Source organism: Solenopsis invicta, chromosome 5 (assembly GCF_016802725.1).
Source record: "Solenopsis invicta isolate M01_SB chromosome 5, UNIL_Sinv_3.0, whole genome shotgun sequence".
NCBI classification, from domain to species: Eukaryota; Metazoa; Arthropoda; class Insecta; order Hymenoptera; family Formicidae; genus Solenopsis; species Solenopsis invicta.
In genome coordinates this window covers 1486757-1509173 of record NC_052668.1, presented here as the reverse complement: position 1 = coordinate 1509173, position 22417 = coordinate 1486757, and the positions used below count along the sequence as shown (strand labels likewise).

General features: G+C 32.0%; 2 protein-coding genes across 4 annotated transcripts in view; both read right to left on the bottom strand.

Annotated features, from left to right (window-relative positions):
* Window positions 1-6436, bottom strand: part of LOC105203374 (protein HIRA homolog) — a 29939-nt gene extending 23503 nt beyond the window's left edge. The window contains exons 1-5 of one of the 2 annotated variants that reach the window (XM_026140647.2): window positions 6160-6436; window positions 5990-6076; window positions 5853-5915; window positions 5401-5511; window positions 4711-5306 (exon numbers count right to left, since the gene is read on the bottom strand). In XM_026140647.2, coding sequence (XP_025996432.1) covers window positions 4711-5306; window positions 5401-5511; window positions 5853-5915; window positions 5990-6026 — 807 coding nt within the window. In that variant the 5' untranslated portion in view covers window positions 6027-6076; window positions 6160-6436. Of the gene's footprint in view, window positions 1-4710; window positions 5307-5400; window positions 5512-5852; window positions 5916-5989 lie in introns of both variants that reach the window. The other variant, XM_039448877.1, reaches the window with a different exon arrangement.
* An 8950-nt stretch (window positions 6437-15386) lies between these two features.
* LOC105198055 (kinesin-like protein KIF23) lies at window positions 15387-21679 on the bottom strand. 2 transcript variants are annotated; one of them, XM_039449297.1, is made up of 14 exons: window positions 21489-21679; window positions 20771-21337; window positions 20264-20434; window positions 19966-20164; window positions 19725-19863; window positions 19438-19637; window positions 18239-18343; window positions 18069-18154; window positions 17821-17951; window positions 17530-17738; window positions 17281-17427; window positions 17016-17177; window positions 16635-16871; window positions 15387-16462 (listed from the first exon to the last, which is right to left on the bottom strand). In XM_039449297.1, exons 1-14 carry the CDS (start codon window positions 21497-21499, stop codon window positions 16292-16294), a joined length of 2535 nt encoding a protein of 844 aa, XP_039305231.1. In that variant the 5' UTR covers window positions 21500-21679; the 3' UTR covers window positions 15387-16291. The 2 variants fall into 2 exon arrangements, with proteins under 2 accessions (XP_039305231.1, XP_039305232.1); XM_039449298.1 differs by lacking the exon at window positions 21489-21679 and having other exon boundaries at window positions 20264-20552; window positions 20771-21048.
* Between the last annotated feature and the right edge of the window lie 738 nt (window positions 21680-22417).

Here is a 22417-nt window from a genome sequence, read left to right as displayed (position 1 = left end):
TAATCTAAAAATTGTCATTGCTAGATTTTTGCGGTATTACATCTTGTAACGCTTTCTCTCAGGCTGTAGATATACGAGCGTTTAAAAATTGCGAAATTTCCAAACTATTTTAAGCAAATTTCTTTACGTTAAAAAATTTGCCTAAAGTAAACCTTTTAATTCCTTAAAATGGAATTCTCTCTCTCAAAATGAACAATGGGTTGTATTTATTTTCCTGCTGGATATAAATGGAATAATGCCGTTCAAATTGGTATATAAAGTTTCATAAGTCCGCCTGATTTAAAACAAATTTTAAAGAAACTAAAAATAACTAAAAATATATAAAAATTGCGAAATACGTTTTTATCTACAATGAAAAGATATGTGCAAAATCTTTTAAAAGATTCTTTATATTGATTATTCTTTGAATTTGTTTTAGAATTGTTAAGAATTACTGTTTCAAAAAGTTGTGCCCGCTACATGTGCTTACAGAAGATTTCATCGTTTCATTGTTTTGCGTATACGCATACGCGATGCATTTCGCTGCCGAGAAACATCACGGAAACGCAGTCTTTTTCGAGTCTGTACTGGTCTATACTTGATGTAAGCGAGACGTTACGCGCTCTGTGCTTGATACAGTTTTTGTGGTTTTATTATCGAAATCGATCAAAATGGAAAATTCATTTTTAAACACAAATTTGGCCCATAGAAAGAGATTATTTTTAATTTGAAAATCTGTATTTATTTTCTGAATATGGCAAAATCTGGATCTTAGAATAAAATGATTTAACTCTATCAAAAAATGTCATTACTTTAAATTTCTATATGTCAGTAGAAATCAATGCTCACTTCTTACTTATGCTTTTTAAAAAAATTGTATCTGACTCTAACTTGAATTCTAGTATGTGCGTCCCATGGTTGATGAGTAGCCAACCATGCGAACAAATTTTTTGTTCAACAAGAAGCTTAACTTCGACTTTTTCTACAATAGTCAATTTTAGTTTGAACGATATTATGAATAGAATTTAAAAAATTCAAATCATACAAAACGTCAAAAATGATTTAAAAGATCAGTTTATTTTCCCAAGGGAAGTACATAATCGTTTAGATATTGGAAGTAATGAAAATTTAGGTGATATCCCAGATGATGTAAAAATTGAAAACATTATTTATTATGTCAACTCTTACAGAAGCTAAATCGGACCTTAATAAAATTGGCATAAACAACATTCCTGAATCGTATTGGAAAAATATTAATTGTTTCCCAAAATGTTTGGAAAAAAATTTGTTGGAAGATATTGATTTAAATAATGATGAGGATGATAATTTAATTTATAAAATACCTATTAATATTTATTATGTGTTAACTTCACAGAGGTTTAATATTTATATTTAATAGGATAATGTTTTGTTAGTATATTAAAAGATCTCAAACGTTAAAAGTAGTCAAACTTCTTACTATGTATACATATAATACATATTCTGTTTGTAAAAATTTTTATATTTTTGTGTTCTTGTATGCAATAAATATTTGTTTTGTAAAATTGTTTTTTTTAGCATTGAAAATCTAAAATTGATTTGAAGAAATAATACTTTAGCTACTCGCATAAGGTAATTTTAGATGAGCAAAGTAAATTTGGTAAAATCTTGGGTAATCTAAGAAAATATGACGTAATTTTTAATACTCTAAGGAAGGTAATCTTGGGTAATATAAAGTAGTATTTGATAATCTGAGGTAGTATTGGATAATCTGAGGTAGTATTGGGTAATCTGAGATAGTATTGTGTAATCTGTGGTAATATTGGATAATCTTAAGTAATCCGAGGTAATTTAAAGGTAATCCGTGTTGAAGGTAATTTTTGTACACTATAACCGCTAGTGACCAACCCCTCGAATCAATGCTTATTACAATAACGTTTTAATTTAAATTTATTATTAAAATTATATACTTTTTTAGAAACAAAATCTGTGAAACGTAATCAGTCGAGTTATCATTAATTATTAATTTTATAGAATTGTGCTACGTTAGGACTGATTGGCTTTTTAACGCCAAGGTGAAGCAAGAAAATCGTATTTGTTGAAAATCGCGAGCAACAAAATCGGAGAGATGTAATCAGTCGAGATATCTTATTAATTATCAATGTTATTGTATTTTGCTAACGTACAACTGTTTGGGGTGGTTTTTTAGAAGTTGTAGGTGGAGCAACAAATTTGGGAATTGAGCAATAAATTAGTAAATAATAAATCTTTATTTTTTTATTTTTTTTTTATTTTTTTAAATGGCTGTGCTAGCTTTAATTTTAAGCCAGCACAGCCACTATTTTCTCCGAATTGGCTGGAGCAACAAAATTTGGAATTGAGCAACAAAAGAGCACTAAATTTCTGTGTAAGTTTTATTAAATTGTGCTAAAGTGGCTGTGTCAGCTTAATAGACGTCGTGCATTCCCCGAATAAACAAATTATTTTCAGCAATTTACGGTTAGCAACAAAATCAGATTTTGTTATATTTCGATGGTACGATGTCTGAGGATGATATTAATACCATATTCATGCGAGCAACAAATTCTTTCATGATCGAATAAAGAGCCTTGAAGCACAATGCGTAGTTACATTAAAAATTAGTTATATGGTATTAATATCATCCTCAACGTTACTATTAAGTACAAATTAACAAATTTTGCTATTTTAGTTCTATACGACAATTGTATTTATCTTTTTCAGTATGGGTTCATTGTAGTGGTAAATTAGCCTTCTCTTTAATTAATTAAAATTAAATAAAATTAGCCTCCTGTTGATATTTCATAGTTTATGTGTAAAATATTTAAATTATTAGTAAATTATTTTAATTATTAATTTATTTTATATGAGACAAGTTACTACAAAGTCGATAATAATTGTATATAAGAATTGTTTCTTATAAGTAATAATAAATTTTTTATAATTAACAAATTTGTTTAACAACAAATAATACAATATTACTTTTTGTAGCACAAATTAGCACAAAATCAGCCCTAATTATACCTGTTTTTATTTTTATTTTTTAATTTTATTTTCTTATGGTCCTGCTAGCTTGATGTTAAGTTAGCAGCGCCGTGGGTTTTTTTTTTAAACGGCACGAGATACAAAGTTGCTTCTTGCAGCACAAATTAGCACAAAATCAGCCCTAATTATATCTATTTTTTTTATTTTTTTATTTTTTTCTAGTGGTCCTGCTAGCTTGATATAAAGTTAGCCAGTTTCTCGTAAACGGTACGAAGTACAAAATTGTTTCTTGCGGCACAAATTAGCACTAAATAAGCACTAAATCTTTCAATAGGTCCCGTTTGATTTTGCTCATTTGGTCCTGCTAGCTCGACAGAGGTTAACATATGTAACACAGACAAAAAAATATTTAAATATAAATGATTTGACTAAATAACACTTTATAATAAAATCGTATAATAAAATTTTTATCATAACATATATAAAATATTGAGTGCCAAATAACACAAGTAGTGAACTAAAAATAGAGAAAATTATTTCAAATAATTTTTTTAAATATAAAATAAACTTTGAAATTACAGACCATCTTCCTATTCCTTCCTCCCCTCTCTCCGTGCATGCGTATGTACGCGCGCGCATTTTATAAAATAAATTGCCTATTACTTATTATAAAAGAAGTAATTGCAATATCTCAAAAATTATCGCATTAAATTTATGCCAATACTTGTAATTTTTTAAATTTTATATTGCTTATAGTAATGCTATGTTATTTTGCGTAAGAAAGATAAAAAAAAATGTTAGCTGATTAGGATAAAAATCAAAACCTAAGTGGGTAGATGGTGTGCTAACATCATCCCAGCACGTTTGATGCTGTGTTGTTTACTACTTCAATCTAAGAGCCATTACCATCTCAATCGATCAAGTAATCAACAATAGGAAGATAATAAATTAATAATTTTTAGTTATATTGTCAACCTAAGTGTATAAAATATTTAAGAAAATTATGCCTGAGATGCTGTGAACATTCCACTTATGTACTTAAAGGTTAAATAATCATATCATTTAATCACTTTAAATGTTTATAAATAATTCTTGTATATACAAAAAGTATACACTATTATTCATATGTATTAATGCATATAAATGAAAATAATTATTTTAATTACACTTTTCTTTCATTTCAGCAAATTCATCAATTATATCATCATAATATTATATCGATCAAAACTATAAAAAAAATTGAATAATCGTTCTTGTGCACGCGCGCGCGCGCGCGCGTGTGTGTGTGTGTGTGTGTATGATAGTCGATCTTATAAATAATTCTTAATTATTAGTTTTTTAAATTAATTTGCAAAATTTCTCATACAAAGCAGTAAAAACAAAAAGAATGAAAATTATTCGGAGAGCAAACACTGATATTCAGTTATAATTCAATGAATCCAAGTTATGTAGTGTTTGTAAAGTGTAATGCTTGTATCAAACGGAATTGCAATTTTAATGTTTTGTATTAGTAACCATTTCAGAGAACTAATAAAACAATTGTTAATTATATTTTTCAATTTAAAATTTCATCTTGTGTTGTTGAATTTGAAGTCCGTTTGTCCTGTGTCCCTTCTTAAAACTTTTTTTTGTAAAATCAATAAATAATAAATTATTCCTGATAGCAGTTCTTGTTGACTGTTTCTGTATACTTAATATAATTAAATCTTAATAATAAAGACTAAAAAGGGAATATGTCTCAATACTTACAACACAAGTTACTGCCTTTCTATGTCCAACAAAATCCTTATCCTGTGTCCATCCATCCCTCTCTATTATTTGAGCTGTCGGTCCTCCTCCATTCATAGCATGGGCGGATACCAAATACTGACCATCCGGACTCCAAGAGAGTCTCAGAACATGAGTCGTTCCACCACATTCATCAAAAGGTTCAGATATCAAAGCTGCTTCAGTCCAATCCGTAGTACGCCATACTCTTAGCGTTTTGTCATCAGACTGAGATGCCAAATACTTTCCCACAGGATCCCAAGTAATTCCTTTCACAAAACCTGTATGGCCTTTCAATACAGCAACTACCGCAGGAAATTTGGAAGCGTCCCATACTATCACACTGTTGTCTACTGAGGCTGAAGCCAACCATGGACTGTGCGGTGCCCATGCAAGATCAAGTACATCAGCCTCATGTGAACGCAATGTCGCGATACATCTCCAAGTCTCCACGCTGGCCTTTCCACCGAAAATCGAGCTTCCTCCTGATCCAGATAATCTCCAAATCATGATGAGCTTGTCTACACCGCCTGACGCCAACAATCCACTATTGCTCCAGCGTACACAATTCACGCATGCTGAGTAAAAAATAAAAAGTGTACAATTACATTCAAATAAGTGAATATAACAGTTTTTTAATTAAAACTAATAATAAACAAAATTAATCTTTACCAAGATGATTATCTAATTGGCAAAGCATCTTTGGAACATTAGAGTCCAATTCAGCAGTTTCATCAACTACTGGTTCCATATTCCATATAACAACCCTTCCTGAATCGCCACCTGATTCAAATATAATAATAAGAAATACAGGAACAAAATTTCAAGTATTGTTTACATTTTATTAACATTTTAACAGATAATTTAACCCTTAACCGTTTTCATGAAATAAGGAATTATTTAAAGTTAAATAGTATATGAGGTATTACAATACCCCACTAGAACGATTCAGAGTTAATAGGTTTGTTTGAGTTGTTTAAAATCTCCAAAAATTTTTGCATCCGACATGAGATAAATATATATTCGATCATAGGAAAGAGACAGACAACGAAGATATTGAATGCAACATGAATAGGCCTATTATGTATCTTTGTTAAAAGATGAGACATAATGGATAAGTATACCTTGACCACCAGTGGCAAATCTTTTCCCATTGGGATGGATATCGATAGAGAATATCGGATAACCTAGTGAAAGACAGATGTTAGATCCTTTTTTAAAATAATAATGAATCAAAATATCAAGTGAAAACAATAATTACTATCGTGAGTAACCCAATTTGGCTTGACCAACTTCATTTTCTTCGTCGTCCAGAGCTACGTAACTGTCACAACTTGATAAACAATTCCTAAATATTGTTACATTTTAAAGTTACGTATAATCTTGATAAAGAATTAGCCCCGGCATTTAAAAATTCGTACGATACATAACCTTACATAGTCGTATATGAAACATATCGGTGATGTCGGTATTGGCCACAGAACATATACAAAGAGAAATGTTAATTCCGTCCAGTGTTCCGATCCATTCCGATCGGGGCGCTAGAAAACCTCTAGGAGTATGGTGGAAGGGATAACATGGTGGGTCCGTTCGTTTATGCAGTCACTGCCGCAGATGTTGTTCGTTTACTCCGTTTGCGAAAGCGACTGCAGTTTGTCGTTCGTTTACGCAGGGAACATGAAGTCCTGGGGGCCTATTCTCGAAAAATATCGCATGCAAAAATACTAGGGAATTCTATAATATGTGTAACGTATACTATAGTATTTTCGTATATTTTCGTATGCGATATTTTTCGAGAATAGACCCCCTGGGTGTTTACGATAACTAATCGGATCTTGGATTGGATTAAACAATGGTACTCAACGTAGATATAGAAAATTTCCCTAGGCTAATCGGATTGACGATTGCTGTCTCAAATGTAATCCGATTAGGGCCACTTGCACTAACGCTGATTAACTTAATCGCTGATTAGTCTATCGGAATTGACCAATCGTATTTGTCGTTAAGTAAAAACGACAAATGCGATTGGTCAATTCCGATAGATTAATCAGCAATTAAGTTAATCGGCGTTGGTGCAAGTGGCCCTTAATGGCGAAAGCGTAGAGACCAAAGAAGCATGCTTGACAAGTAAGTCTCTTTATTTTTTTAAATAATAACACAAAAAATCAAAGATAAAGTTAAAAAGAATGATTTGAATTTAGATTTATTGTAATTTTTTTGTCTAAACACTGAATTTCGTTTAAATTTCTGTTTGTAAAAATTAATTTATTCTAAAGTTTGTGGTTATATCGGAAACAAATCAAAATTAATAAAACAATTATTAATTATTAGATACATATTAAAGCATATAATATTTCAAGCATATCATATAGAATTCCTGTTTATTATAAACTTAGTAAAAATAACTTTGAAATTATTCAACTACATTATACATTAATCAATATTAATTTATATGTTAAAAATCAATAATGTCTCTGAAAATGTTTTTTTTATTCTTTTCGAGATCGTAAATAAACTTCAACTCCAAGAATAAATAAAAATTACTGGAAAATGGATTGACATGAAAAGGGCATTATTGAACAATATCAATTTGTGCTAACTTAAAATTTGTAAAATCTGCTATTCTTTGTTGTTCATTAGAGAGTAATAATATAAGAACGGAATATACATAAATAAAATTAAAATAATTGTATGCATGTATGATGCGTATATTCCATTTTTATATTATTACTCTCTAATAAACAACTAATAAAGAAAAGTAGATTTTACAAATTTTAAGTTAGCATAAATTGATATTGTTCTAATGCCCTCTTCATACCCTGCCTGCACCAAACGTAACAAGCACGTCGCTGTGACGTGCTAACTCGTCGCATGTTACGTCTCAGCGACGTCTCAACTGGTGTTTGAAACGTAATTGAGACGTCGCTGAGACGTAACTAACATCCCCATTTCTGGTGACAGCGACGTTGTAATGACGTGTATTTTGTGACTTATGCACTAATTGTGACCTGAAAATTATCGACGAATTTTGAAAAATTAAGATTGGTTTTTACTGCATTATGTACGTAAAATACTTGCTAGATAAAATGTATAATAGTTTTACACTGAGAGAAGAGAATGATTGCAATTACCATAATTCAACTGTAATTTATGGTGGTTTTGGGTGCGATCTATAAATTATAGTAATTCTGAATTATAATATTCTATTTTTTATGTATGGTTACATCTATTATGTTTATAATGGTTCCAAATATTGGAAGTTTAAAAAGGTTAGTTTTAATCACATAGTAAATTAAAACATCTTCCACTTGATTTCATTTTCAAGGGAATTCATCAGAAAAATTATTCTACTCTAATAGAACATCGGTGAAAAATCTTATAATGCTCCGCCTTTTATACCATTTACGTGTTTTCATTCTTACGAGAAAACACCATAACAACCATCTAGTGACGGTTTTGTGTACTACTATACGCAGAGAAAAAAGTATTTGTGACTATAATTGCATGGTTAAGGACATGGGTGAGTCCCGATAGCACACATCCCGATAGCACACAAACCACTCACAATGGCAGATGCCTAAAGATTTTCCGTAGGTTGGGTTAGATAAGTCAATATGATTGGTTGGTGGGCTATCGGGATGTGCGCTATCGGCACCCACCCAAGGAAATTATTATGAGAGATGCATCGGATAGTGATTTTTACCGGATAGCCGGATACAGCGATAGTATTTCCCAACTGTACATTACTCTACGTAACGTTTTTACAATTACGTATTAAATTTAATTACATTAAATGAAAAACATCATTTTTAAAAAGTGAAATGTTATTTATCTTTAAAATATAAGTCATAATACGAAAGAAAATTCAACAAACAGCTAATTAATTAAAACATTCAAATTATTTAGTTACGTCGCAGCGACGTGCACAAGACGTATCATATTTTCTGCGACTTTGTGATCAAAACAGCACGTCTCTGTTACGTCCGGTGCAGGCAGCGTATAAATCCATTTTCCAGTAATTTTTATTTATTCATGGAATTGAAGTTTATTTACGATCTGGAAAAGAATAAAAAGAACATTTTTAGAAACATTATTGATTTTTAACATATAAATTAATATTGATTAATGTGTAATGTAGTTGAATGATTTCAAAGTTATTTTTACTAAGTTTATAATAAACAGGAATTTTATATGATATGCTTAAAATATTATATGCTTTAATTTGTACCTAACAATTAATAATTGTTTTATTAATTTTGATTTGTTTCCGATATAACCACAAACTTTAGAATAGATTAATTAATTTTTACAAATAGAAATTTAAACGAAATTTAGTGTTTAGACAAAAAATATTACAATAAATCTAAATTCAAATCATTCTTTTTAACTTTATCTTTGATTTTTTGTGTTATTATTTAAAAAAATAAAGAGACTTACTTTTCAAGCATGCTTCTCGAGGCTTGTTTTCTGTTCCTGCACTAGACTGCACTGGAACGTTCCTTCTTGCTTTCGCTAACTTTGAAACATCTATCTATTTCATTTTAAGTGTACACTTATTTAGAGAGTTCAGGAACAGAAAACAAACGGTCGGTCTCCACGCTTTCGTCATCAATCGGATTACATTTGAGACAGCAATCGTTAATCCGATTAGCCTAGGGAAATTTTCTATACCTACGTTGAGTACCATTGTTCAATCCAATCCGAGATCCGATTAGTTATCGTAAACACCCACGGTCTTAAGATGCTCTCTAGATTCGTAGGGTGCATCCAGATGCGCAACCACTCACTGAAAGCGCAAGTAGCAATTAAAGATCATTGGCTGGATCCAAAGGTAAAGAACCAATCGTCTTTAATTGCTACTTATAATGATTTTACATGAAGCGCGGAAACGCGGAAACAAAAATAACCAGACTTACTAAGATTCCCCCATTTCCGCACGTTCTGTTCCGTCTGTTTTGGATGCCTTGTATTACATGAAGCATATTTCGAGCGAAAAAGCGAAACGGGGAATTATAAATTATAAATTTTTAACGGTGTTAATTAATTTAAATGATTATATTCAATAAATAAGCTGAAAAAGTAAGTATATTATTAAAAATTGTAATAAATTAAGTGAATATTATTTTAAGAAACAAATACAAATGTCTAGTTTTCACCATTCCGTTCTGCTTTTCCGCGCAAATCGTGCTCCATGTAATACAAGAAGGAAAAATTTGCGGAACAAATACTAAAATCTGTTGTCAATGCGGCTCCAATGGCTGTAGTATTTTATCCGAAGCCGATTAAAGAAGAAAGTATATTTCTACATACTCAAATTATTTTCATGTTTTAATAGTGTATATAATGGCCTAGTTTACACCGAGCACTTGATACGCGTACTAACTCGTAACTTTCTATTAATTTATCTTACTTTCGACAATGCGTGTATGCATAATACATATATTTAATTATCTCGATTCATATTATACCAACTTAATATACTATTTTTTAAATTTATTTCCAAAATTAAGATAATTTAATAAAAAATTATTAGTTAGTGCGCGTATCAAGTGCTCGGTGTAAACTAGGCTTATATGGAACCAAACATCATGTTGATAATTATTATGAAGTATCTCATGCAAGCAAAAAATGAACCGATAATTAAGATATGCAGAGATAACTAAGAAAAAAGTTATTCCAATGTTTTATTTGTACTTGCGTTACAAAAAATTGCAAAAAACCAGAAAAGACCGTAGTATATGGGTACGGCCTACTTTTACTGAGAGAAAAATACTTCTGCAAGGTGATAGCGACAATTTACTTGTAAAAATGCAATTAAAACTGCAGTAGCCACATTTCGTTGCCTGTGAACAAAAATACAATTATTTTATTAATTTAAACATTGAGTACCAATCGTTAATGGATATAATTTTAAACATTTGTGCTGTTCAACTCTATTATAATATTTATTAGCTTTGTTTACACCGAATACTTGATATGCGTAATATTTAGTAACTTTCTATTCAATTATCTTAATTCGGTAATCTTAATTTCGGTAATAAATTTAATGAATAGTATATTAAACTGGTACAATATAAATCAAGATAATTAATTAAATATAGATATCACGTATACATTTACACGTATTGTCAAAATTAAAACAATTTAATAGAAAGTTACTTGTTACCAGATAGCACACAATGTTTATGATAAATATTAATAAATATATATCATAAATATTTTTTATAAATATAGAAATATTTTATACATATTTTATATATATGACGGAAAAAGATTATAAAAATCTTTATCAAAAATATTGTTAAAATATTTTCTAAAATGTTAGTCGCGATTTGGATGGGTGACCGCTTCGGAATTTCCGAAAAAAATTCCTAAGAATGGAATTTTTTTGCGAAAATTGTTTTTGAAAATATAGAAATATTGTTTTACTCATTAGGATTATGTGGTGTAATATAATATTTATGCGGATATTTTGAATATTTTCAAATAATTATCATAAATCATAAATATTTTTAAAACATTTATGATAAATATTTATGATCAGTCCAATCTACGGCCATTAAAACATTTATTAAATGTTTTGATAAATGTTTATAAAATATTAAAATAAATATTATAAATATTTAGTAAATATTTTATAAATATTTTGTGCTATCTGGGTAGTATGCGTGTCAAGTGTTCGGTGTAAACTAGGTTATTATGTTTACTAAAGATGATCAACTTGGAGGTAAAAAACGTATGTCAAATGTATAATTGAACTTTGTTTATGTAAATTGACATGTATTTGTATGATTAATATCAGCACAAGTTTTTTTACAAAAATTTACGTATTTAATCCGTATACAAAATCTAAGATGTTAGTTTACATTTTACGTGTTAATTATATCTATGTCAAAAGAAGTAAGAAATTACAAAGATTTTTCTATCAAAATAATAGCACTATTATGTTTATTGAGTATTAATAATTATTTAAATTATACTTACAGGGCCGTCCATTACAAACTTGAATTATTTTACACGTGCACATCGGCACACACCAGTGTGATTCCGTTGGATTCCGCTTTTCCGCTCAAACACGCAGAAAGAAACGACAGAACGCGGAAACGCGGAATCTAGTTATTTCCGCGTTTCATGTAAAATTACTCTTAGCGGGGATTCACACCTTGGCGGAAAAGCAGAAAACAGGGGGTCAATCATGTAATTTCACGTGGAACTTTTCACCTTTCACTTTTCACTTTTCACGTTTCACTTTTCACTTTTCATTTTTCACTCATAGAGAGTTCACGTGAATCTTTTCACGCACAGCGATTGGGTATGAATAATGCGCAGAAGTTTAGTTTACGTTCCGAAATTCACCATTAGAGGCTCTGTCATTGCAACTATCAAGCGATCGTGAAAAAGGTTTCTACCTGCTTTTACAGTATAACTTTTACTGTAAAAATTTTATTATATAAAAAAAATTGTAAAAAAATATTCATAAATAAATAACAATATTTCTTAGTTATATTGCATAAACTTAATTTACAAATATAATATATATTACATTTATTTTTAATGATCCATATATTGTAACAACTATTTTATTATATAGTAATCTAATACTCAAAATTACATTGTAATTTAATTCAAGTATTGTTTTTCAAAATTAATTTTAATTAGTTTTTTATGTGTGCAAATTTTAAAGTAAATTAATTTCATTAGTCATTAAATTTAACTTTGTTTAATTAAAAAATATTGAATAATTTAGAATACGGACCTTGATCAAAACTGAATTCACGGCTCACACATGTATTTTCCAAATTTATAAGTTATAAACACTTACATGATTGATTAATATTCTATTTCACAAGACGCACCTTTCTTATATCATTGTGTATCAAAACGCGTTTAAAGTATATTTTTATCTAAATTTGCATTTGATGAAACCTCATTCTATATAATTACCAAAATATCAATTTGTCAAATATAAATATCAAACCTAATTACATCACAAAAGCATTATTTTTATTTATGTATGTATTACTTTATCCTATCAACGCAATGCAATACCAAAAAGGTTAACCTCTTCAATAATACCTCTTCAAACTGTTACAACACTGTTACCACACTTTCATTCTTATTTCAAAATACATACACTTTATTAATTCCCTAAATTTTCACCTTTTCGCCATCACGGCTGATGGCGAAAAATTCACGTGAAAAAGTTTATATTTCCGCTCATGAGTGAGTTACATGATTCCGTGGAATCGTACATGATCGTGCAGTTCACGTGAAACTTTTCACTTTTCACGTTTCCGCCCTAGGGGAAATGTTACATGATAGACCCCCAGAAAGCAGAGAGCCAATTAAAACTTGCGCTGGTAGTATATAGTTTCAAAATTCTGCTACAGACTGTACCTGTTTACTACCAGCGCGAGTTCTGATTGGCTCTCTGCTTTCTGCTTTTCCGTCAAGGTGTGAATTCTCCCTTAGGCTAAAGTCCCACGGACTGATATTTTCCGCGTAACGCATAATGCGTAACCAATCAGAAGCGTTCTGCGTCTTTTGTTGAGCCTTTTTATAAAGTTGATTGGTTACGCGATACGCGTTACGCGAAAAATAGCATTCATGGGACTTCAACCTAAAAGTGCCGTCACATGGGGCGTAACTTGCGTAGCGTAATTTGCGTATTCTAGTAACTTCTAAAATACGTTGCGCTATTTTAAAAGCCTTCTTTCACATGAAGCGTATTTCGCGGATTTTCAAGAAATGCGTATCTAATGCAACCAATTGCTGATTAGGGTTTCTCTTGTACTCTCTAACAGAAATGCTAAACAAATTTACGATTGGTTTTTGTAATTTACGCGTCTCGGAAAGTACGTCTCATGTGGAACTGATAGTCTGCACACTAGTATGTGTGAATCATCTATGTGCGAATCTAACCTGTGCGGGCATACATTTCTGTTACTTGTAATTTTCAAAAATTTATATATTTAAAACGAAATAAATATATGTTAGGCATTTAAGAAAAAAAAAGCATTTTACATGCAAAAAATTCAAGCAACACGGACATATCTATTAATGTACACCCACGGAATTGATTCTGTCCATGGGGAAATTTTCTAAATAGAGAAGTCACCACTTTCTACATACTTGCAGTTTATGATTAATGTAACGACTAGATTTTATTGGTCGTTACGTTAATCATAAACTGTAAGTATGTAGAAAGATAGCGACTTCTCAGTTTGGAAAATTTCCCTATGGACAGAATCAAAGTCCTTGGGTGTACACCCAAGGACTTTGATTCTGTCCATGGGGAAATTTTCCAAACTGAGAAGTCACCACTTTCTACATAGGCTGTGTTCCGTTTTTACTGGCAGTACTGAAAATTTATAGTTCACGTCACATATACTATACATTTTCAGTACTGGCAGTTAATATCGGAACACAACCATACTCGCAGTTCATGATTAATGAAACAACTAGAGCTTATTGGTTGTTACGTTAATCATGAACTGTAAGTATGTAGAAAGATAGCGACTTTTCAGTTTGAAAAATTTCCCCATGGACAGAATCAAAGTCCTTGGGTGTACACAGTTCATAATTAACGTAACGACCAATAAGCTCTAGTCGTTTTATTAATCATGAACTGCGAGTATGTAGAAAGTGGTGACTTCTCAGTTTGAAAAATTTCCCCATGGACAGAATCAAAAGGCTTGTTTTCTATTCCTGCACTAGACTGCACTGGAACGTTCCTTCTTGTTTTCACTAACTTTCAAATATATATCTATTTCACTTTAAGTGCACACTAATTCAGGGAGTTCAGGAACAGAAAACAAACAGAAAGTCCTTGGGTGTACACCCAGCGACTTTGATTCTGTCCATGGGGAAATTTTCCAAACTAAGAAGTCGCTATTTTTCTACATACTTACAGTTCATGATTAACGTAACGACCAATAAGCTCTAGTCGTTTCATTAACCATGAACTGCGAGTATGTAGAAAGTGGTGACTTCTCAGTTTGGAAAATTTCCCCATGGACAGAATCAAAGTCCTTGGGTGTACACTAATTCAGGGAGTTCAGAAATAGAAAACAAAGGGATTGTTAGCCCGAATGCTGTTAACGAAGCAAGAACTCCCCAACAACATTGCCTTAGTTTTGTCGGCATTAAGACGTAGATAATTTACCTCCGATCACCGATCAATGGCATCATCGTCCTCCCAGAGGGGAAGAGAGGGAGAGATATGTGTGTGTGTGTGTATATATATATTTTGTTTTTATGCAATAAAATAATTCTCAGATGGGACGGGATTTTCGCGCATGCGCGAAAACATCACTTAAATTTCACTATTAAAAGATTCTAAAATTGTGCAACATATTAAATTGATTAGACCACTTAACAAGGGTACTCATACTACTCATTAATACTTTTATTTAATGAAATAAATACTTTACTGATTCTGAATCCATCGCGCATGCGCTAAAATCCCGTCCTATCTGAAGAACACTGCAATTAATAGCAAGGATGCCCCGCGTCCGACGGTGAGTTGCGCCTCTTTCTATTATGTATACACAGCCCGTAATTCGCTAATTTTATCTTCTTATAATTCAAAAAGCGTCGAACGAAATTTTCGTATAGGAAAAATTGTCTCAAAATTTATCCAAGAACACGTCTTTACAGGGACACATGGGTCGTTCTGAATCACCTTGTATATTTTTATACTTACATCGAAACTTTTAGTATTCCGTATAATTAACGAGACAATAGCAACATACATATGTGTATATTAATATTCATAGATTATCGTACGTTTCTATCACCGTAATAATCATCTCATACAAATATTAGATTTACAAATGTTGCTTATCTTGGATCTTATAAAAATAATAAAATTCATTGCAATATAAAGATTACATAAATATCTTTCGTTAGATCACAAGAAGAAATAAATCATTTGATAGATGGATGTAACTAACGGAAGTGCAGCAAAAAGTCGGTATAATAGAAAACTTTTTGTTAAAATATTGTATTCATCTAAAAATCTTTAACCTCTTTTAATAATCAACTGATTGGACTACGAGAGACAAAGCTTGCCGTGCGGCGCGAAAAATAACAAAAAAAAGTTGAACCATTTCTAAAAAAATTTGCCCATCTTGCGGGCAAACGGCCAGATCGATCCTGCAAAGTTATCAAATAATTTCGCTGCACTACTCAAAATATACACACACGCATGCACACACATACACATACATAGGGTGTTCATTAATGGTTATATACACCTTTTACCATAAGAGGTACATGACTTATGACTTCACTCCATATAAATTACATGGAGTGCAGTCGATAAGTCATAGTTAAAGCGCACTCTTATGGTTAAAAGTGTATACAACAATTAATGAACACTGTGTGTGTGTGCGCGTGCGCGTGCGCGCGCTCGCGTCGCAAAATATATCACACGTCTCGGTCACATTTGTCTTTTTATACAAATGTTGTAATAATGTAAAGAAAAATACGTCGGATAATTTTTTTTTACCTTGCTCTTGAGTAAATTGAGCGAAACATTCAGTTACAGAGGCTAATCAATTCAGTTACGTGGTCTTTTTGTTTCTGTCAATGTAGAAACACTATCTACTTGGTCCATTTCCTCTTCTCGAGGTCCCGTACGTTTTCTCGCCTTTGGCGATGATTGTTTTAAACACTCCATATCGTTAAATACCACTTGTGCTCCACCACCACTTGTTGGCAATATATCACCCTGTTAAAAAAAAAATTTAAGTTGTGTACGTGTGTGTGTGTGCGTGCGCGCGCTTGTGTTGTGTGTGTGTGTGTGTGTGTGCGCGCGCGCGCGCGCGCTTGTGTGTGTGTGTAATAAAAATGTTGCGTGAATATAATAAAAATTCTTATGAATAACATAAATTACGAATTACCTTGTATAATTTCGTCTCAAGTTCTCCATCTGTATCATGCTCTTGTGCTACAAGGCAATATCTAGATGCGCCATCCATAATCTCTTTTGGGGAAGTAAGTTGCTTTATACTACGCCGTCTTTGCATCAGTGGTTGCAGTACAGTCCCGATCGGCACAAGAGTCTGAGGTCTATGATCGATCCATCTGTCTGCACTTTGTGAGCGTCTATACCTCGGATTTGAAATTGGTATTTTATCCTACACGTAAAAAAATTTATTCTTTTTTATTCTCCCTCTCTCTCTCCCAATTTTATAGAAATTATTTTTACACAAACTTTCTAATTTATATACTTGATAAAAATATTTAAAATAAAGAATATTTAAAAGCATAACGCAGGCAACCTTTCGTGATATTCTAGCACTTTTATCTGGATTGACTACTCTCATTGTTAATTCTGGAACTTGTTCCTTCAAAGTTACTCCTGCTATCGCAGGATGAATGTTGTCGTTGACTAAAATTTGTTTTACTAGTCGTAACTTGTCTTCCTTCTCCTTCATTTGATTCTAAATAATAAGAAATAATTATATAAAATTTTTATTATAAAATTAATAAATGTTAAAGCTCAAACTATAAAAAGTATACAAAGTATAAAGTTCGAATAATTACCTGTAAATGTTCACGTTGTTGACGCAGTTTTATTTCCAATTCTCTATTCATTTTATCTGTCTCGACCTGTATCTTTGTATTGTATCTCTGCTTCACTCTTTGCTTATCTATTAAACGTTGATTTAATGCCAAGTCTCGATCTTTTACCTATGCATGGGCATCATATATTATTTAAATTAATATGTTGCATATACGAGTAGACCTCAGAGTAGAAACATGCACAAGCATGCAAATCAATATTCAATTTACCTCTTGCTGTAAACTTCGCACCGTTTCATTAGCATTGTTTAATTTACAATCAAGTTCATAGATTCGCTCGTTTGCTCCGGAAAGGTATCCTTCTAATGCCGATATCCTTTTTTGTTGCTGTGTATTTGCAGCTTTCGACGAAGCTACATCAATTTTTAATTTTACATTTTCTTGCTCTATTCCCATTAATATCCGTCTAAAGTCCTCTTCTATAAATGAAACACTTGCCTTATCGTATAGCATACATTAATAGTCCAAGTATAAACTTGCTAAAATTAAATCACATCTTACGTTTGTTTTGCAAATCCGCGCGAAGTATGTTGCGCTTAATGATGCGTTTTTCTAAGAATTGTATTAAAGATTGTATTATATAATCATTATCAGAGGTAACAGTCTCCAATTGAGGAAATGGTCCGCCCAAACTAAAATAAAAAAAAAAATATTTTAAACAATTTTCAATTAGACTTATGGAGAAAAAAAACAAGTAAAGAGGGAAGAAAAAGATCTGTATTCTAACAATGTTATTCAAGTAACAACACCTGTATACTAAGCCTAGATCAATGTTCAAATCAGCAGCTTCTGGTCGGCCTCCTCTCTCCAATTTACTCCTTGCTTCCTTGAATATCTGAAAGAACAACAAGAAAATTTGCATTCACGCGCGCGTATACAATTTAGAATTATAAAATATTATTCAAGATACAGTTCCTACTTTATTTGCTTGTCTTCTGCCCGGAGTGAAACCAAGGTCCAATTTTACAGGGTTAGACCTTGCAATTTGCACATCTTGAGACATTTCCGCAAATTTCATCACTTGCTACAAATAAATATCACTGAAGAAATTAATAATAATTTCTTTTTAATACAAATACATTTAATTATACACTCGACGTCAAAATTAAGGGATCCCCTGACAAACTAGGCAAAGCTCCACGACGCGAAATAAAAATTGCATGTAAATGCGGTTTACAGCATTCGAAAGCACAGATCTTTACCTTAAATTTGCTTGTTGAGCGTTGTACAATTTTTATTCACCGATTTATTCAATATTGAAAAAAAAGAGCTATTTTTGCTTCAGTACTAAATAACTCAGTAAAAAAAAAATCATATAAAGCTCAACAAAAACGCAAATTAAAGGTGAAGATTCATGCTTTCAAATACTGTAATCTGTATTTGTGTGCAATTTTTATTTCACGCTGTACAACTTGGCAAAATTTTTATAAAATTTTGATATTTATCGAAGTTATTTTTTTACGAACTTTGCAAAGCTTCACGGCGTGAAATAAAAATTTCACAAAAATGCGGTTGACAGCATTCAAAAGCGTAAATCTTTACCTTTAATTTGTATTTTTGTCGAGCGTTGTACGATTTTTATTCACTGAATTATTCAACATTGAAGCAAAAAAGGCCATTTTTGCTTCAGTGTTACCTAATTCAGTAAAAAAAAATCGTACAATGCTCAACAAAAACGCAAATTAAAGGTAAAACTCTACGCTTTCAAACACTGTAAACCGCATTTGCATATAATTTTTATTTTGCATCGTGGAGCTTTGCAAAGTTTGTAAAAAGTTTTGAGATTTGATGTATCCCCATTTAAATCAACGTAACTTCGTAAATCGTTTAATGACTTATCAATCTTAAAACTAAAGAGTAACTTCGTAAATCGTTTAATGACTTATCAATCTTAAAACTAAAGATTTCAAGCTTTAAAATGCTTTTTTTAAATTTTTTATGATCTTTTTTGACAAAGTTATACTCTCTTGAATTACGCCTATTTTTCGGAGTCAGAATAGATGATCCCTTAATTTTGGCGTCGAGAATATATATATATATATACACATATATATATACACATACACATATATATATATATATACATATATATATATATATATTTTTTTTTTATCTTACAATCGTTTCGTCATAATCATCCGCTCTTGGATTCACACAGACTATCATCCTGACCTGTCCTTCCCCATCAAAATAGTTTTTGAATAAATGTGTAAGCTTGGAGTCTCGATAGGGAACCATTTTATTTGTACCTTGATTCTGATTCTCTCTCAAAATTTCCAAACACGATCGCAGAGTCATTAAAGAGTTATTAATATTTCCTATAAAATTACGTGCTTATTTATTGCATGCAAAAGCTTTTATAAATTTTACAAATCTGACAAATAAATGGCAGTAAATGATCTTACCTGCTTCTCGTAAACGTTGACCAGTATTTTTAGTGCGATTCGTTCGCTCGCTACCCGCCAAGTCTACTAGAGATAGTTGACTTACACACACGACTCGTTTATCTTGCATTACATGCTCCCCCTCGCAATCTAAAGGCGCCTGCAAAGTGCAAAAGTATATAATTATAAGCGATTGTACTAAAAAAAAGGATAAATACTCTGATGTGAAAATGTGGAAACAATTAAAGATTAAAAAAGTTACCTGTACAAGTCTGATGGTAAAAACGCTATGCGATCTACTTGACTCTGCGTTTAATGCCGTGTGCGCGACGCGTCTTTTCCGTTGTCCACGTTGGAACAGCTCAAAAGCTTCCTCCGCACTTTTTACTTCAACCTCTGTGACAGCATGTACATACATATTTTTATTTCCATCTTCTCTAACAATTTTACTCTGTAGAGCCCTGCATTCAATAGAAATATATAATATTTAAATTAAAGTGCTTTAAATATATACAACAAAATTACAATTAAAACTCTCAATATACAACAGATATATTTACTTGGTTCTGATGTCATCTTCATCCAACAAATCATATACATTGTTGTTGTATATTTCAACATATGTGGCAAATACGGCGTAAGCATTATCTGATTCAATTGCCACACTTTGCGATTCATTACAGTTATGAGCTACCATTGGATTACTATCTCCATCACTGTCTATCTTACAGCTATTGGAGGTTTGTTGACAAGAGATTATATGTGATTTATCATTGAATTTTGTGTGTGTGTATGTGTGTACGTATGTATTACAGTGGTTCAAAAAAACTGACTTTTTTTCTTCACATGCTTCACCGGAAATCAAAAGTATATGTTGCAAAAGTAAATTTCGTTTTTTGTTCAGATTAAAAAAAATGTTTTAGAGGTCGCTGTAGCCGTTTAAACACGAAAATCGACGTAATATGGTATTTTAATTTTTATATAATATATATAGATCATATACATATATATGTAAGACATTTGCCTATTTCTACAAGAGCCGAAGTATATTGGATGGAAAAACTTACTATTTGCCGAGTCTTCCAATTCTTTGTACAGACAGACCTGCATGAAGTTCGTGCTGCCTATCTAGCAAAGCATCAGCTTCACCTTGTACATCAAAACCATTTAATTTATCTGGCTTAAAGACAAACTTTTTCGTTTGGTAATTGGCAATAGTATTAAAAAGAACATCCAAGCACCGTGGCATGATACCAACATCCTGGGATTCTCCAGTCATCGTATACGTTTTGCCACTACCTGTCACACCATATGTAAACAGGAGACCATTCTTTCCTTGGATAAGATTTTGTACCAGGGGAAGGGCGACCGTTTTAAATATCTCCTTTTGCGTCACATCAGATGTAAACACATGACTGAACGTCGTTTGTATCTCTTTAGTTACGGCACGAAAGTTGGTCGTTGATTCCGGAGGCGTTATCACTACCGTCGTATCAGATGTAACTCTCATACACGATACATCTGTTGGAGATTGCATGGGTCGTAGACGGCAGTAAACATGCACGGGATCCTTAGACATCATATTCGATCCCTTCGGCTGACCGATTGGTTTACGAGCTGGAGTTTTGGAACGTCTGAAAAACGGTGAAGAGAGACAAACATTTATTCTTTGAGATTTATTTTAGTCTTTTGAAAAAATTTACAAGTGTACTGTTTGACATCACGCTTTAAACGTTTTTGTGTTTAGGATCTCTGCGACATTAAACAATGTTTTACAATACTTACACGGGCTTCATTATTACATGTACTAGTTCACTTTTTTAATTGAGATAAGATCCAATTGTTTAATTTCTCGCTCTTGCATGAAAGAGATGACACTGATGACATTGAATTATGACTCTTACAACCGTCAAGCCGTTACCCGTTACGCGATCTCTTTTAAATTGAAGTTTGATTACTACCATGGTGGAAGTAATAGCTTTTTTCATTGGGTAAAACTAGTGCGCACTGAGTGTGCACTCGCCGCCGGCAATTGGACGTTTCGATTCGCGCGATGACGGTGCCAACGGAAACGCCCAATTACCTGCAGCAAGCGCACATTCAGTGCTAGAGTCCTATATAAAGAGAGAAGCGACATTGATGTCCGAAGCTCTGATTGGTAATCTGATTGATACTTGATTGGCTAAGCGAGCAGCCATATTGTGAACACAGCTGTTGCAGAATGATACGAATGGTGTTTGATGACGTTAGAGCGGTCCCAAAATGGCGGTGGAGGACTCAATTGGATACTGAAGGTTGTGGTGGGGGTTCGATGTCGCTTCTCTCTTTATATAGGACTCTATTCAGTGCGCACTAGTTTTCTCAATGAAAAACGCTATAGTGTAGTTCAATGGTTTACGATAACTAATCGGATCTCGGATTGGATTGAACAATGGTACTCAACGTAAGTATAGAAAATTTCCCTAGGCTAATCGGATTGACGATCTCTGTCTCAAATGTGATCCGATTGATGACGAAAGCGTGGAGACGCAGAAGCATGCTTGAAAAGTAAGTCTCTTTATTTTTTTAAATAACACAAAAAATCAAGTACGTGTATCAAGTACTCGGTGTAAACTAGGCCAGGGGTCGATCATGAAACTTTTTCCTTAAGGCGGAAATGTGAAAAATGAAAATCTTTACCATTGAAGTTAATGGAAAAATTTTTCACTTTTCAT

Bases quoted from the DNA above. Each gene is read 5' to 3' on its own strand.
- LOC105198055 (XM_039449297.1), bottom strand. The intron at 19,638-19,724 runs GTAAGATCATTT...GTAATTTTATAG, and splicing joins TCAACGTTTACGAGAAGCAG to GAAATATTAATAACTCTTTA. The intron at 17,952-18,068 runs GTGTTGTTACTT...TTTTTATTTTAG, and splicing joins GATCTAGGCTTAGTATACAG to TTTGGGCGGACCATTTCCTC.